Source organism: Enoplosus armatus, chromosome 20 (genome assembly GCF_043641665.1).
Source record: "Enoplosus armatus isolate fEnoArm2 chromosome 20, fEnoArm2.hap1, whole genome shotgun sequence".
Lineage (NCBI taxonomy): Eukaryota > Metazoa > Chordata > Actinopteri > Centrarchiformes > Enoplosidae > Enoplosus > Enoplosus armatus.
The window spans coordinates 190,801-203,138 of record NC_092199.1 but is presented as its reverse complement, the minus strand read 5'-3'; the positions used below and the strand labels follow the sequence as shown (position 1 = coordinate 203,138).

Below are 12,338 nucleotides of genomic sequence, written 5' to 3'. Positions count from 1 at the left end.
AGGAGGTGTTGAAGAGGGGAGGTGTCAGAAGAGTGGAGGAGGTGTCGAAGAGGAGAGGAGCAGAGGAAGAGGTGTCGAAGAGGAGAGGAGGAGAGGAGTAGAGGAAGAGGTGTCCAAGAGGGGAGGAGGAGAGGAAGAGGTGTCGAAGAGGAGGAGGTGTCGAAGAGGGGAGGAGGAGAGGAAGAGGTGTCGAAGAGGGGAGGAGGAGAGGAGGAGGTGTCGAAGAGGAGGAGAGGAGGAGGTGTCGAAGAGGAGAGGAGGAGAGGAAGAGGTGTCTAAGAGGAGGAGGAGAGGAGGAGAGGAGGGGGTGTCGAAGAGGAGGAGGTGTCGGAAGAGGGTAGGAGGTGTCGAAGAGGAGAGGAGGAGCTGTCGAAGAGGAGAGGAGGAGCTGTCGAAGAGGAGAGGAGGAGAGGATGAGGTGTCGGATTGTGGGGTTAAAGAGGAGAGGAGAGATTTGGTTGTAAAGTCAGTGTGTGTCTCCTCCGTCAGAGCATCTGATGTCTAATGATGAACAAGACGATCAATACATCACCTCTAACACCTCACACACACACACACACACACACAGGAGATTATTGTGTGGAGTTTTTCTTCCCCTGAGTCAAGGCTGTAAGGATACAGCATGTTCCACCGTCAGATAGGGCCCGGCAGGCTGCATTAATGTGAGACTGAAGCACAACCCAGTTGGTCCAGTCTGAATAACTAATCCAGGAGACACCAGACCACTGCACAGCTTTAAAATATCATGGCAGCAAACGCTCTGGCTGTCGTTCTGGCACGACGATCTCAAGTTAAAGAGTAGAAATACAGCGCTGCATATATCTGATTGGCCAGCGCAGGTGTGTTACATTGTGTTGTGACAAACATGGAGCCTGATTCAACTTTTTTTTGCAGGATTGTTGTTTTCAGGAGGACCTACTGTCGGACTGAACGCGGTCTAAGAGTCTCATCACGGTGGAAGGGTCTGTGTGTCCATGTGTCCCTGTGAGCTGGGGCAGGAGCACCTGGTTGGTCTCCCAGGTGAGGAGCCAGACTAAGAGTGGTTCAAAACACCTCTATGAACCAGAACCAGAGCCCACCGTTGGAGGCAGGCTAGGGAGGCCTGGGATCCGGTCGGGATCAGACAGAAGAAATAAAACCGCCAAAGGAAAGTTACTGTGAGTACTTCCGAATGTATAATTGTATTCCATTAACTACTGTTACATTACCGTAGTGAATGTAAGTTACATGTTATTATATGGATGTAATGACTAATATGTTGTTACATGTATGTAATTAGTCACCGCTCAACACTGAGAGAAATTAAGTGGTGCAATTATAATATTCTTTAGAAAGACATTAGGAAGTATTCAAAGTATGAGGTCTCTATAAATAAGGAGGGTTAAATGTTCCACGGCTGCAATCAACGATTATTATTATTATTGCTTATTATTATTATGTATTTTTGATTATTTATTATTGCATATATTTTTATTGTAAAATGCCATAAAACAAAGCAAATAATTGGAGGAAATAATTTAGTAAAACAAAACTACAACATGATGATATTATCATAAGGACACCATGCTGCTGACGGCCGATTATAAACAGACAGAAGCTGATAATCTGGTTTTGAATGATACACGACTTCTGATGAACTGATGACTCCTCAGTTATCAACATTTTGTTGATTCTTTTTCTAATGGATTAATGTGATATACTTTAATAGTTTTAATTAAATGAAGAATCTTGTCTGAAAGGTGTTTTATTAATGACATATAATGTGTTTGTGTTCAGCTTCCTATAAACTCTCTTCTTTGTGTTTGGGCAGTGAAACAGCAGCAGATGGTGTGTTCAGGGTCACACTCCTCATTCTGCGACTATTTCTCAGGAAGAAAAAAATATTCAGCTACACTTCATCTCTCCATTGACTCCCATGCATTCATACATTTAACATTTAGCTGGCTGGGGGCCCTCTGGGGGCCCCAAACATTATTCTGCTGTCAGTCACCCTGAAACGCGGCCAGTAATGAGATTCCATCCAAAACCAACCTGCAGCATGAGAGGGAAATCACACCTACACCCGCTAAATGATTGACAGCACATCGTCCTTCCATAATCCCACGCTGCAGACACCAGAGACGCTCGCAGACAGGAGATTGTACCCCCCCAAAAAAATTCTCACATCTGGTATTCAGTGCTAGAGCGTGAAAAGATGAAAGCTGGTCCACCATCACCATCACCATCATCATCATCAGCTACAAACAGGCAGATAGAAGACAGGAGATCGAGATGTAAAGACCAAATCAAATCTCACCTGTAAGGCATTACTGAGGGCAGAGTTTAAAGACAGAAGAGATGATTCAGTTCAGAAAGAAGATCATCATGTTAAAACATTCTCACAGTTCAGAGGGGAGATGGTCCCATCATGATTGACCCTCAAAGGCTTCTGTCTTTACACAGAACAAAGAACCTGAAACACCACAGCAGTGAGGCTCAACCTGCGGGATGGGACCCTTCAGGAGGCCACGAGGAAAGTTACAAAGCAGCACTTACAGTCTGCTCAATGAAAAACAAGCTACACTGGATCAAAGGTTGTTAAAAACTTCAATAGTCACCAGTTTCTTTCCTGAGAACCACAGCTGTCAGTGCTGCAGTATGCAATGCAGGTGTATGCATTCCCCTTTCTGAAACCTGGCAGAGACAAAGAATCTAAAAGGAACTAAAAGAACTGACTGAAGCCTGTTCAAAAGTTATCATGTTTGCAGATGATACCATCCTGTGTAATATGTAAAACCTGAAAAAGATGTTGATATTTAACCCATCTGTTATGTAATCTTAACAAGTAAATGTTTATATTGACCATATCTGTTCATTGCCAAAGCAAAACGTTCAAAATGAACAAATCGGCAAAACGCTCACTGACATCAGATTTGTACTTGTTTTACTACCACACAATATCATCTGAAAACGAAATCCTGATTAAAGTTTTTACGGTTCTCTTTGAAACACTCAGCTCTTGGTTGAGGATTGGAAACAACAAGTCCTCCAAACTAGAAATACTTAGTTTGACAGTGACCTCTGTCGTTTCAATGGGTCCAGGGAGCTCCTCCAGAGCTAATGTATAGGTAGGCTTCACCTCCAGGACCCCGATGATCAGGTTATGTTCGTCTTATTTACCAGTAAAAGTTGTGTCACATAGTCTACATGGTCCATCGTTTGCTATTTTATGTGATGTTTTCTTTAGCGGGGATTTAACCATTTTAATGTAAGGGCTCCCCACGTGCAAATGTTCCACCAAAACAAGTTCCCCTCAGACACTTTTTTACAAAGAAATACAAACAAGTCTACAACAGAATGACGTGTTGAGCCAGACCTATCTCCAAAGCGTGGAGATGTCTGATTATATGAGACTGTCAGACCTCTGACCTAAAACTTATAAGATAGTGCTGGTTATCTGACAGCTGCACAGAAACAAAGGATGCTTGATGAACTTGGACAAACAGTATTCTTAACACTGGACCTCAAAACCTCCATCTCTGTCTATTGATTCATGTTAAAGTGGTTTAATTGTTTTAGACCTTTATGGATATTTAAATTTGCTTCAAGTAATTGCTTATTATTTATTTCAGATGTAAGTAGATGGTCATGTCAGTATTTGAGCCGTGTTGGGTCTTCATCTTTCAATAATTAAACTGAGTTTAATAAAAAACTGAGCAGTTTGCTTCTTAAATAAACGGCAGGTCTGAGTGTGTCTGAATGAAAGTGTTTGTGCTCTCAGCAGCAGAGTCTGACCCTGACATGTTTCCTGTTCACTGGACGACGCCGAAAACACAAGAGACCTTCCCATCATGCATTTCAGCAGGCAGTGGGAGAAAAAGAGCTGCTGTAATATCACTTCTCTTTTCAAAAGGCTGCAGCAGTCGCATCATCCATCCCTCCATCCCTCCCTCCATCTACCCTTCTCCCCTGCTTTTACTTCCCCTCCTCCCTCCGCAGCCTCAGAGAAGAGAGAAAGAGAGAGGGAAAGGGGGGAGGGAGGAATGAGATTAATACTCAAGGGGAGGACGAAAGGAGAGGAGGTGGGGTGAAGAGAGGAGGAGGGGGAGGTGAAAAGAGGAGAGGAGAGCACATGATTCCTCATGGGAGAGAAGAGAGGAGGGGAGGAGGAGGAGGGAGAGAAAAATAAGAGACGAGAGGACGAGGAAAGGAAGGAGCTGCCTCACTCAGACCAGTTCAACATAGAATCAGTGAATGATGTTATTATTGGAGGATTTCTTGTTATTTAAGTCCAGGACCAGGAGCCATGGAGCACATCAAAGGGCTGCAGTTAATGTTCACCTTTTTATTAAGTGTAACCGTCTTTAGATGTGGTGATATCTGCACATGTCAAGTGTGGATAGAAAGAAAGAATTATAAAAACTGAACAGAAGCTCTTATCTGAATGTTTCATAAAGTAAAAGATCTAATATCATTCATCATTCAATATTTATGTTTTTAGCGGCTTTAATGAATGCAATTTCCCATAAGCCCACAGAGGTTAAACGTCACCGAGGTGAGGCGCTGGTTTGTCTCAGAATATAAAAGAAAACACCAGAATCTGTTTTCAGGAAGATCAATTAAAGAAATGCTGAATGACAGATTGTGTTGTGCTACAGAAGCTAGTGAAACAGAGGCTAGACAGGAAGTGTACTGTACTTATGGGCATCGCTATCACCTTTTAAAAATGGATTTGTTCTTGTATTTGACGTGCAGTCATTCTTCCTGTATTTTGGGAGTGTGGACTTTGGTACACACCTGATATCACAGCACAAGAAGCCTGTAACACTCTGTCTCTGTCATGTGATCAGCAGAGGAACACTCTGACATGTCGATTTGAATTATAAACACACAGATTTATACATCAGGTTTGAATTACAATAACACACACACACACACACACACTGGCTGTGCAGGAGAAATATGTTGCTATTAAAATAATATGTGTGAGAGAGAGCATGAAATACATTCAGGAGAGATCAACACACGCTGCATGATAATACAGAGTGTGTGTGTGTGTTTGTCTCAGTATCTGTTACCTGTCGATGATGACAGGGTCTGACGGCGTCTCATTTCTGTTTCCACAGCTCTTCTTATCGCAGCAGCGACTAACACAGAGACAAAGACAGAATAATGAAAACTGAAACTGTCACAGGTTCTTTATTTGTTGAAACACTGTTTTTAAGTTTCAACACTTCCTTATTTTTACAGTACATATTACAGGAACTACAGTACATGCAGTAGTACAGGTTAGAGATCTAGACCTAGTACTTAGGAAATTATCTCTAGTCAGGTCTCAGGTCTGGTACAGTCCTGTTGTATTACTGCAGGTCTCAGGTCTGTGTGTCAGTATGTCTAAAACCTGAGTGGATCCAAGGTGACACTCTATCAGCTCTGATCACCTGGTGCATCATCATCATCATCATCATCATCACAAGAGGACCAGGTGTCTGTCCTCGAGTATATTAGGGCCAGGTGTGACTGTCCTTGAGTCTATTTGGACCAGGTGTGACCGTCCTTGAGTCCAATAGAACCAGGTGTGACCTTCCTTGAGTCTATTAGGAACAGGCGTGACTGTCCTCAGGTCTATTTGGACGAGGTGTGACTGTCCTCAAGTCTATTAGGAACAGGTGTGACTGGCCTTGAGTCTATTTGGACCTAGTGTGACCCTCCTTGAGTTCAATAGAACCAGGTGTGACTGTCCTGAGGTCTATTTGGACGAGGTGCAACTGTCCTTGATTCTATACAGACCAGGTGTGACAGTCCTTGAGTCTATTGGGACCAGGTGTGACTGTCCTCAAGTCTATTAGGAAAAGGTGTGACTGTCCTTGAGTCTATTTGGACCTGGTGTGACCCTCCTTGAGTTCAATAGAACCAGGTGTGATCCTCCTCGAGTCTATTAGGACTGGATTTGGCTGTCATACCTGGTTTACTATATTTGAGGACCAGGTGTGACAGTCTAATTAGGTCGGGTAAGGTCACAGTCAGACCTGGTCCTCAGGTGTATGCTGACCAGGACCTGACTGTCTTTTTGTGCATGTTGAGTTCAGGTAGGTTTTCATCTTTAGAATAGGTGCAGTGTGTGTAGGAATACAAGCAGAAGTTCTCACCTGCACATGATCTCGTGGGTCAGCAGAACTCGGCACATCTCTGGATTCTTGTCCTGACCTTCATAGATGATTGCCTGAAATACGAACACAGGTATAATGAGATGGGTCCAGTTGTTTAAACAGTTTATATATGAAACCTGCTGTAGAAGTAGACTTCTCCTCCTTCACGTCTCGGCTGTCTGCTGGCAGCAGAAACAACTCAATTAAAGCCTCATTTCATTTGTCTCAATTATGAGTCATTATTAGCTATTAGCCTGAGTGAGCTGAGTGTGTGTGAAGGGGGCAGGCAGAACTGAGGGCAAACATTTGATCCTCTGGATGTTTTATTACAGCTGCAGCCTGCAGCTATTCATATGAAACAGCTGGAACAAAACGCATGGAAAGCCTTTTTCACAAAGACCGGATCACACGACGCCTGATGGGGACGCTCGTTAAAGCCTCACTAATTGAATGACTCGTTAGATTTAAATGTTTCAACTGCAGCCAATTTCCATTAGAGTCACTGTTCAACAGAAAGAGAGAGTGCTGATGGGCCGTTTTCTATCACAGTGTCAATGTACATCCAGCCGGTGTAAAGTCCTGCCAGTGCCTCCCTTCAGTTCATTACAGGCACAATCTGAACAAATAACATCAAGATGATTCATCTAATCTGACCAGTAGTCAGTAGTCCAGTGGTCTACTGGTCAGTCTGAGTCTGACCAGTCGAGGAGCTCAACATGTACACTTTATATGAACAGTGAGTTTGTCAGATCATCGACCAACGTCTGAAACATCTGTTCCAACACCAGAACATGAGGTGGGTCCAAAAAAGTCCCAGCAAACAGAAAGCAGCCGCCTGTATGAGAATGAATGTAAACATGTTAACAGCTGACAGTCAGCAGCAGCGTCTGAACTGTGACAACCTCCTCTTCATCTGAATGAACACTCGGCTGTTTTCACCGAAGAAGAGATGACTGCTGCTTTAACAGATGGTTCGAGTTTCTCTCTTTCTGATCTATTATCTGTGGTGTCTCACACCCAGAGAGAGAGAGAGACAGTGAGACAGTAAGCATTGTTCTGATGTCTGTAACCTCACATTCATTTACACTGATGCAGTCTTCTTACTGGGAAACAACAGAATAAAGATGAAATATAAAACGAGTGCACAGTGGACACAAAGAGCTCATTATGTTGTATTCTTATCATGAATGCAGGAACACTACAGGCCCTGTAGAGAAATCTTCGAGGGGTTGGTGATGATTATACCTCGAGAGTGACAATGACAAATCTACAAATTAGTAGGAGTTAATAATAATAAATAATAATAAATTACAGGCAAGAATACGATAGACAAAACAGTTTGCAATAAATAAAAAACAACAGAATGGATCTTTGATCTTTGCGCTACTGTGAACAACCTTCAGATCCCTGATCAGGACGTGGGGTGTTCAGATCATGGCTGTAATGAACACTGAAGCCTGTAGGGGGCGCTAACAGCACTTTACACTGTTAATCTGCTTAAATCTTCAGTCAATTGTTACTGTCTCTTATTTACTATGTTTATGGTCCATTTCGCAATTTCCTTTTAGAACCAATGGTTTCAGACTCGAGTGGAGGAGGAGGAGGAGGAGGAGGAGTCAGTCTGACCAGAAAAACAACAAACTGTCAAAACATTTTTCAGGTGTCAAAGACACTGAAATCTAATCTGACAGCTCAGACCGCTGGATGCTCTTATTTTGAAAACTCGCTGTCTCATTCTTATTGTTCTTTATTATCATAATTAATTTTTTGTTGTTGTTGTTGATCATCATTTGATCTGCTGAAGTCTGAGCCCCTTATTAACACCTCATCAATAATCAGCGTCTTACCTGTTTGGTCATGGAGTCGATCAGCCGGACGTAGAGATCCTGCTCTGTTCGGACTCCTGAACACACACACACATCAATATTATTATTATTATTATTTAAAGCTTGGGATTCTTTACATTCATGTGATAATTCATCTGACTAAAAGTCAGCAGTAAACACTCTGATCAATATCTTTAGTATTTTTTAGTTGCAGAACAACTAGAGTTCATTAATTAACTGTACTGTGTATTAAAACAAGCGTCCCCACCGTTGCTGTAGAGCAGCTGCAGTTTGTAATGAATCCCGTTGTTGGTTTTCTCTCCAGTCGGCTCCTGAACACAAAAAGATGAATAAAACAAACTGAAGTGGAAACAAGGTTAACTTCTGTTTGATGGGTGCGTTTGTTTTCTCTCTCCTATTAGGCAGAAATGACATGAAGCTGTATCTAACTTCTAGCAGATGCACTTTGTTTCTATCCAAGCAGACCTGTGAGCAGGAGGTCACGAGTGACTTTGATTGCTATTCCTGCTTCTCCCTGACTTCCTCCCTCTCTATACCAGCGCTCTGCGTGTTGCACTGATTTTCTAAAAACATCACTACAACATTGGGATTAATCTGCGAGGTGGGGTTAAGAAGGCTGTAACATGGGTGTGTTTGATTTCTATTATCAGCTTTTCCCTCACAGCGTTGCTGCTATGTTTGTCACGTTTTGGTTTCTGACCATTTCCAGAATGTGTTGGTGGTGACCGTGAGGTGTGTTTGTTTTGTGTCCCGGCTCCTCCCTTCTCTCTCTCTCCTTCTCTTTCTCACCTTCTCTTTCTCCACAAAGTCGACGTAGGTGGTGCGTTCAATCTCCACCGGTTGACCCTGCCGGTCGTAAAGCGCCAACACGAAGTGGAAGAAGTTGGACTTCCTCAGATTGGACGGAGGCTGTTTCTCAAAGTGAGCACGGGCTAACCCCACCCCGCTGAAAGACAGACAGGCAGACAGACAGACAGAGAACAAACAGACAAGTCAGACATATGAGAAGACCATCTGAGACACATAAACTCTCCAACATTGTCGGAGCTTCCACTGAAGACACCACTGTCATGTGATCATGCTTTCTGTGATATTTCTTTAACGATGACAATATCTTAACTGAAATAAGTTTATCCTCCTCAATGACACAAGTGACTGGGGAGGCTTTGAAACAGCATTTAGATCATGACGGTAACAATTTACAGAAAACATCATTTAAATGTTAAATCAATTCTAAATGTTAAATCCTGCATATAAAGTCAATGCAAAGAATTCACTGTATATCAAATAAATGGCACTGATTCCAAATGACTGAAACACTGGGTGGGTGGGGTTACGTCAGGTGCCCTCCACCTCTGTCTCCATAAAAACATATTTTCTATCTCCTCTCTCCTAACTGAGAGTAAAACATCTGATAATTCCTTCTCGAGACCATAAAACCATCAGAATTTATTCATTTTAGAACAAGAATCATTTCTGGAGTTACAAGGTTTCCAGATGACAACAGCCAGGGATTGTATGGTTTGTAGAAACTTTAAATCTTCAACTGATTTTACAGAATCTGATGCTGACGATTCAAAATGAATTGAATTAATTCAATAATTCCACCTTAATGAATTTTAAACCCTTCATGTGACCGGAGTTTAAATCAAACGCTCCTCAGAGGAAAATCGCTTTCAGCAGATCACCAATCACAGCAAATGTGTGTCTGATAAAAAAAAAAAAGACATTAAATAATAAAAACAAACCGACACTGAATTAAAACACATGGCGACAAACTTATTGATGAAAACATCAGAAATAAAACATCTTCATCACAACATGGGTGTTACTGAAATACTGAAATAATAATATCCATAAAGATGTGAGAGATGTGACATGAAGCTTCAGGCTTTAACCTCCACATGAATGAACTTCAGGGAATATTTTCTCAATAAATTCACACGTTCATGTGGAGCTCTATTAATATTCATAGCAGAGAAGTCAAACTGCAGCTTTGACCCAACTGACATTTTCACTCATTATAATAATACAAGTTGTAATATTTGTAATATTTGTATTTTTTTTACTTTGTTGAATTTGAGCTAAAAAGACAAAAAGATGAAGCTTCCAGCTGATACACAGAAACAAGTCTTCAGTTTCAGAATATGAAATTATTAAATGATGATTTCATGCTGCAGAGTGAAGAAAACACTTTCAGTTTTAATGTTAATAAATGTTCCTTAATGTTAACAAATGTTCCTTAATGGTAATAAAGCAGGAAATGATTTTGTCTGCACGGCTCCAGCTGAAGCTTCGAGCCGACAGACTTCATGATGATCTGAGAATGTATTCTTCTTTCAAATCTTTTCTTAAAACTGTTAAAAACTATTTTACATACATCAAAAAAAATGTGAATGTTTGAATGATTTACTGAGACCTGATGTTTCAGCACATTCGACCATTTCTATCATCACATCTTCAACTATTTCTGTATTAATTAGTAATGATAAATAATAATTATACAAGTTATAATAACATGGTAAAAACATCAAGTTTCATGTGCAGCTTTGATGAAGAGCTCAGAGACGTGCTTCATGAGAATATTCATATTTAACTCACATGTTAAAAATGACAAGAATCTAGACGAGATTCACAAAGAGCGCACGTTTCAGCACATCCAGATGTTTCCCATCATAAACTCTGAACTGGATGTTAAACAGCTGCTTCACTCAAATGTTCATATAAAAACTGTTAACAATGAAAACTTTATCTATTTATCGTTTGTTAAAAAACGTCAACGCTTCATAAACACGCTCATATTCATCTAATAAAATGTAGTTTCATCTACATCTGAATCTTTCCAATCATAAACTGAACTGTATGTTGTTTATTGTATTATTATTATTTATTGTATAATTGTTCATAGTTTTAATAATGTGGCTTTACTTTGCAGCTCTGACAAACTGTTTATCATTAGAAGAACATTAAACTTAAACATTTAACATAATGTACTTTAATAACTGTTGAAAATGTTTGAATGTTACAAATGAAATAAATCTGCAGTTATGATCACCAGACACTCCTGCTTTATTAGAATTATAATGTTAAAATATTACTAATATTAACGATGTCACAGATGTTAATGGTGTGAATAATCATGTTTCATCTGCAGCTTTGAGTGAACAGTCTGACGATCTGATGCTAAACAAATGAACATCAGGCAGATTAGACATTATTATTATTAATGATATTTATTTTCAGTTCACCTGTTTAAATTCACACTGCACCTTTGAGCTTCACTAAAACACTTTTCAAATGATCTTTGTTATTATCAATAAATGTCATGTTTGTTTCCACTCAATAAAAATTATGATTGATACTTTAATATTGATACTAAATGTTATTTAGTTGATTCTTTTTAATTCAGAAACTGATTTTTATTTTTGACCTTCAACTGCAAAAAGATCCGAAATATAATAAATGTTAGAAACATCATCAGAATATCTGCTGATCTGATGTCAGACTGAAGAATCAAACTCAGGAAACATTAATAATAGAAGAAATATTAGACTGTTTTGATCCTTTTTGATAACTGAATTTCTGATTTCTTCGGTCGTGGATCCTCGACTGCTCTTTTCCTTCCTGATGATACTGTTGTAGTTTTAAGACTTTATTTAACACACCTGCTTCATAAACATGTCCATATTAATCTAATATTTATTAAGCTAATAAATGTCCTTTTAACCTCAATCTGTTCTGAGCACCTTCAACCACCATCAGAAAATCTACAAACATTTTCTGACACTTCTGAAGAAGGTGAATGAAACGAGTCAGAAAAATGAGCTCTGACTTCAGAAACTAATATTTTTCTAATCTTAATAAAATAAAATAATAAAATAAAATTTCAAACATTTTTCATTTGGCTGTTTGATCTTCAACCTCAGAAACATGTAAAATTATTATTCTATTAATATGTAAAAACACATTACTTTACTTGTTCTTAATATTAGAAACATCTCTTTTCTTTTCTTAGAATCTAAATTGAATTTAACCCTAAATAACTTTTGTCATCTCAGATTTAATGTTTGACCTCAGAAATGTTCCTGCGCTTATTTGAGCTGCAGAACTTTGCCGAGAACGGATCAGAAATATTGCCAATTTAAAGCGCTCTCCTCCTGATCGAAATGTTCCTGCTGAGCGGCTGTTTGTCCTTTGGGACTACAGCTCCCAGAATCCCTCTGGGACGGCAGCGAGTTTACCTCTGAGCAGCCGTGTTGGCGTCCACCACGCCGGCCGAGTGCATCCAGGAACGAACAGCCAGCGGCTCCTCCTTCATGCTGGCCGTGGCCCCGCGGGGCAGGTTGTCCTGGATCCCGAACAT

At 40.3% G+C, this 12,338-nt stretch overlaps 1 protein-coding gene across 11 annotated transcripts in view; it reads right to left on the bottom strand.

Moving 5' to 3' along the window:
• Window positions 1-12,338, bottom strand: part of LOC139303802 (transcription factor COE3-like) — a 45,997-nt gene extending 33,659 nt beyond the window's left edge. For 9 of the 11 annotated variants that reach the window (XM_070927649.1, XM_070927653.1, XM_070927657.1 and 6 more), the window contains exons 1-6: window positions 12,217-12,338; window positions 8,765-8,921; window positions 8,223-8,286; window positions 7,976-8,031; window positions 6,129-6,202; window positions 5,058-5,126 (exon numbers count right to left, since the gene is read on the bottom strand). In XM_070927649.1, the coding sequence (XP_070783750.1) occupies window positions 5,058-5,126; window positions 6,129-6,202; window positions 7,976-8,031; window positions 8,223-8,286; window positions 8,765-8,921; window positions 12,217-12,338 (542 nt within the window). Of the gene's footprint in view, window positions 1-5,057; window positions 5,127-6,128; window positions 6,203-7,975; window positions 8,032-8,222; window positions 8,287-8,764; window positions 8,922-9,328; window positions 9,349-12,216 lie in introns of those variants that run through there. The other 2 variants (XM_070927656.1, XM_070927655.1) reach the window with 2 other exon arrangements.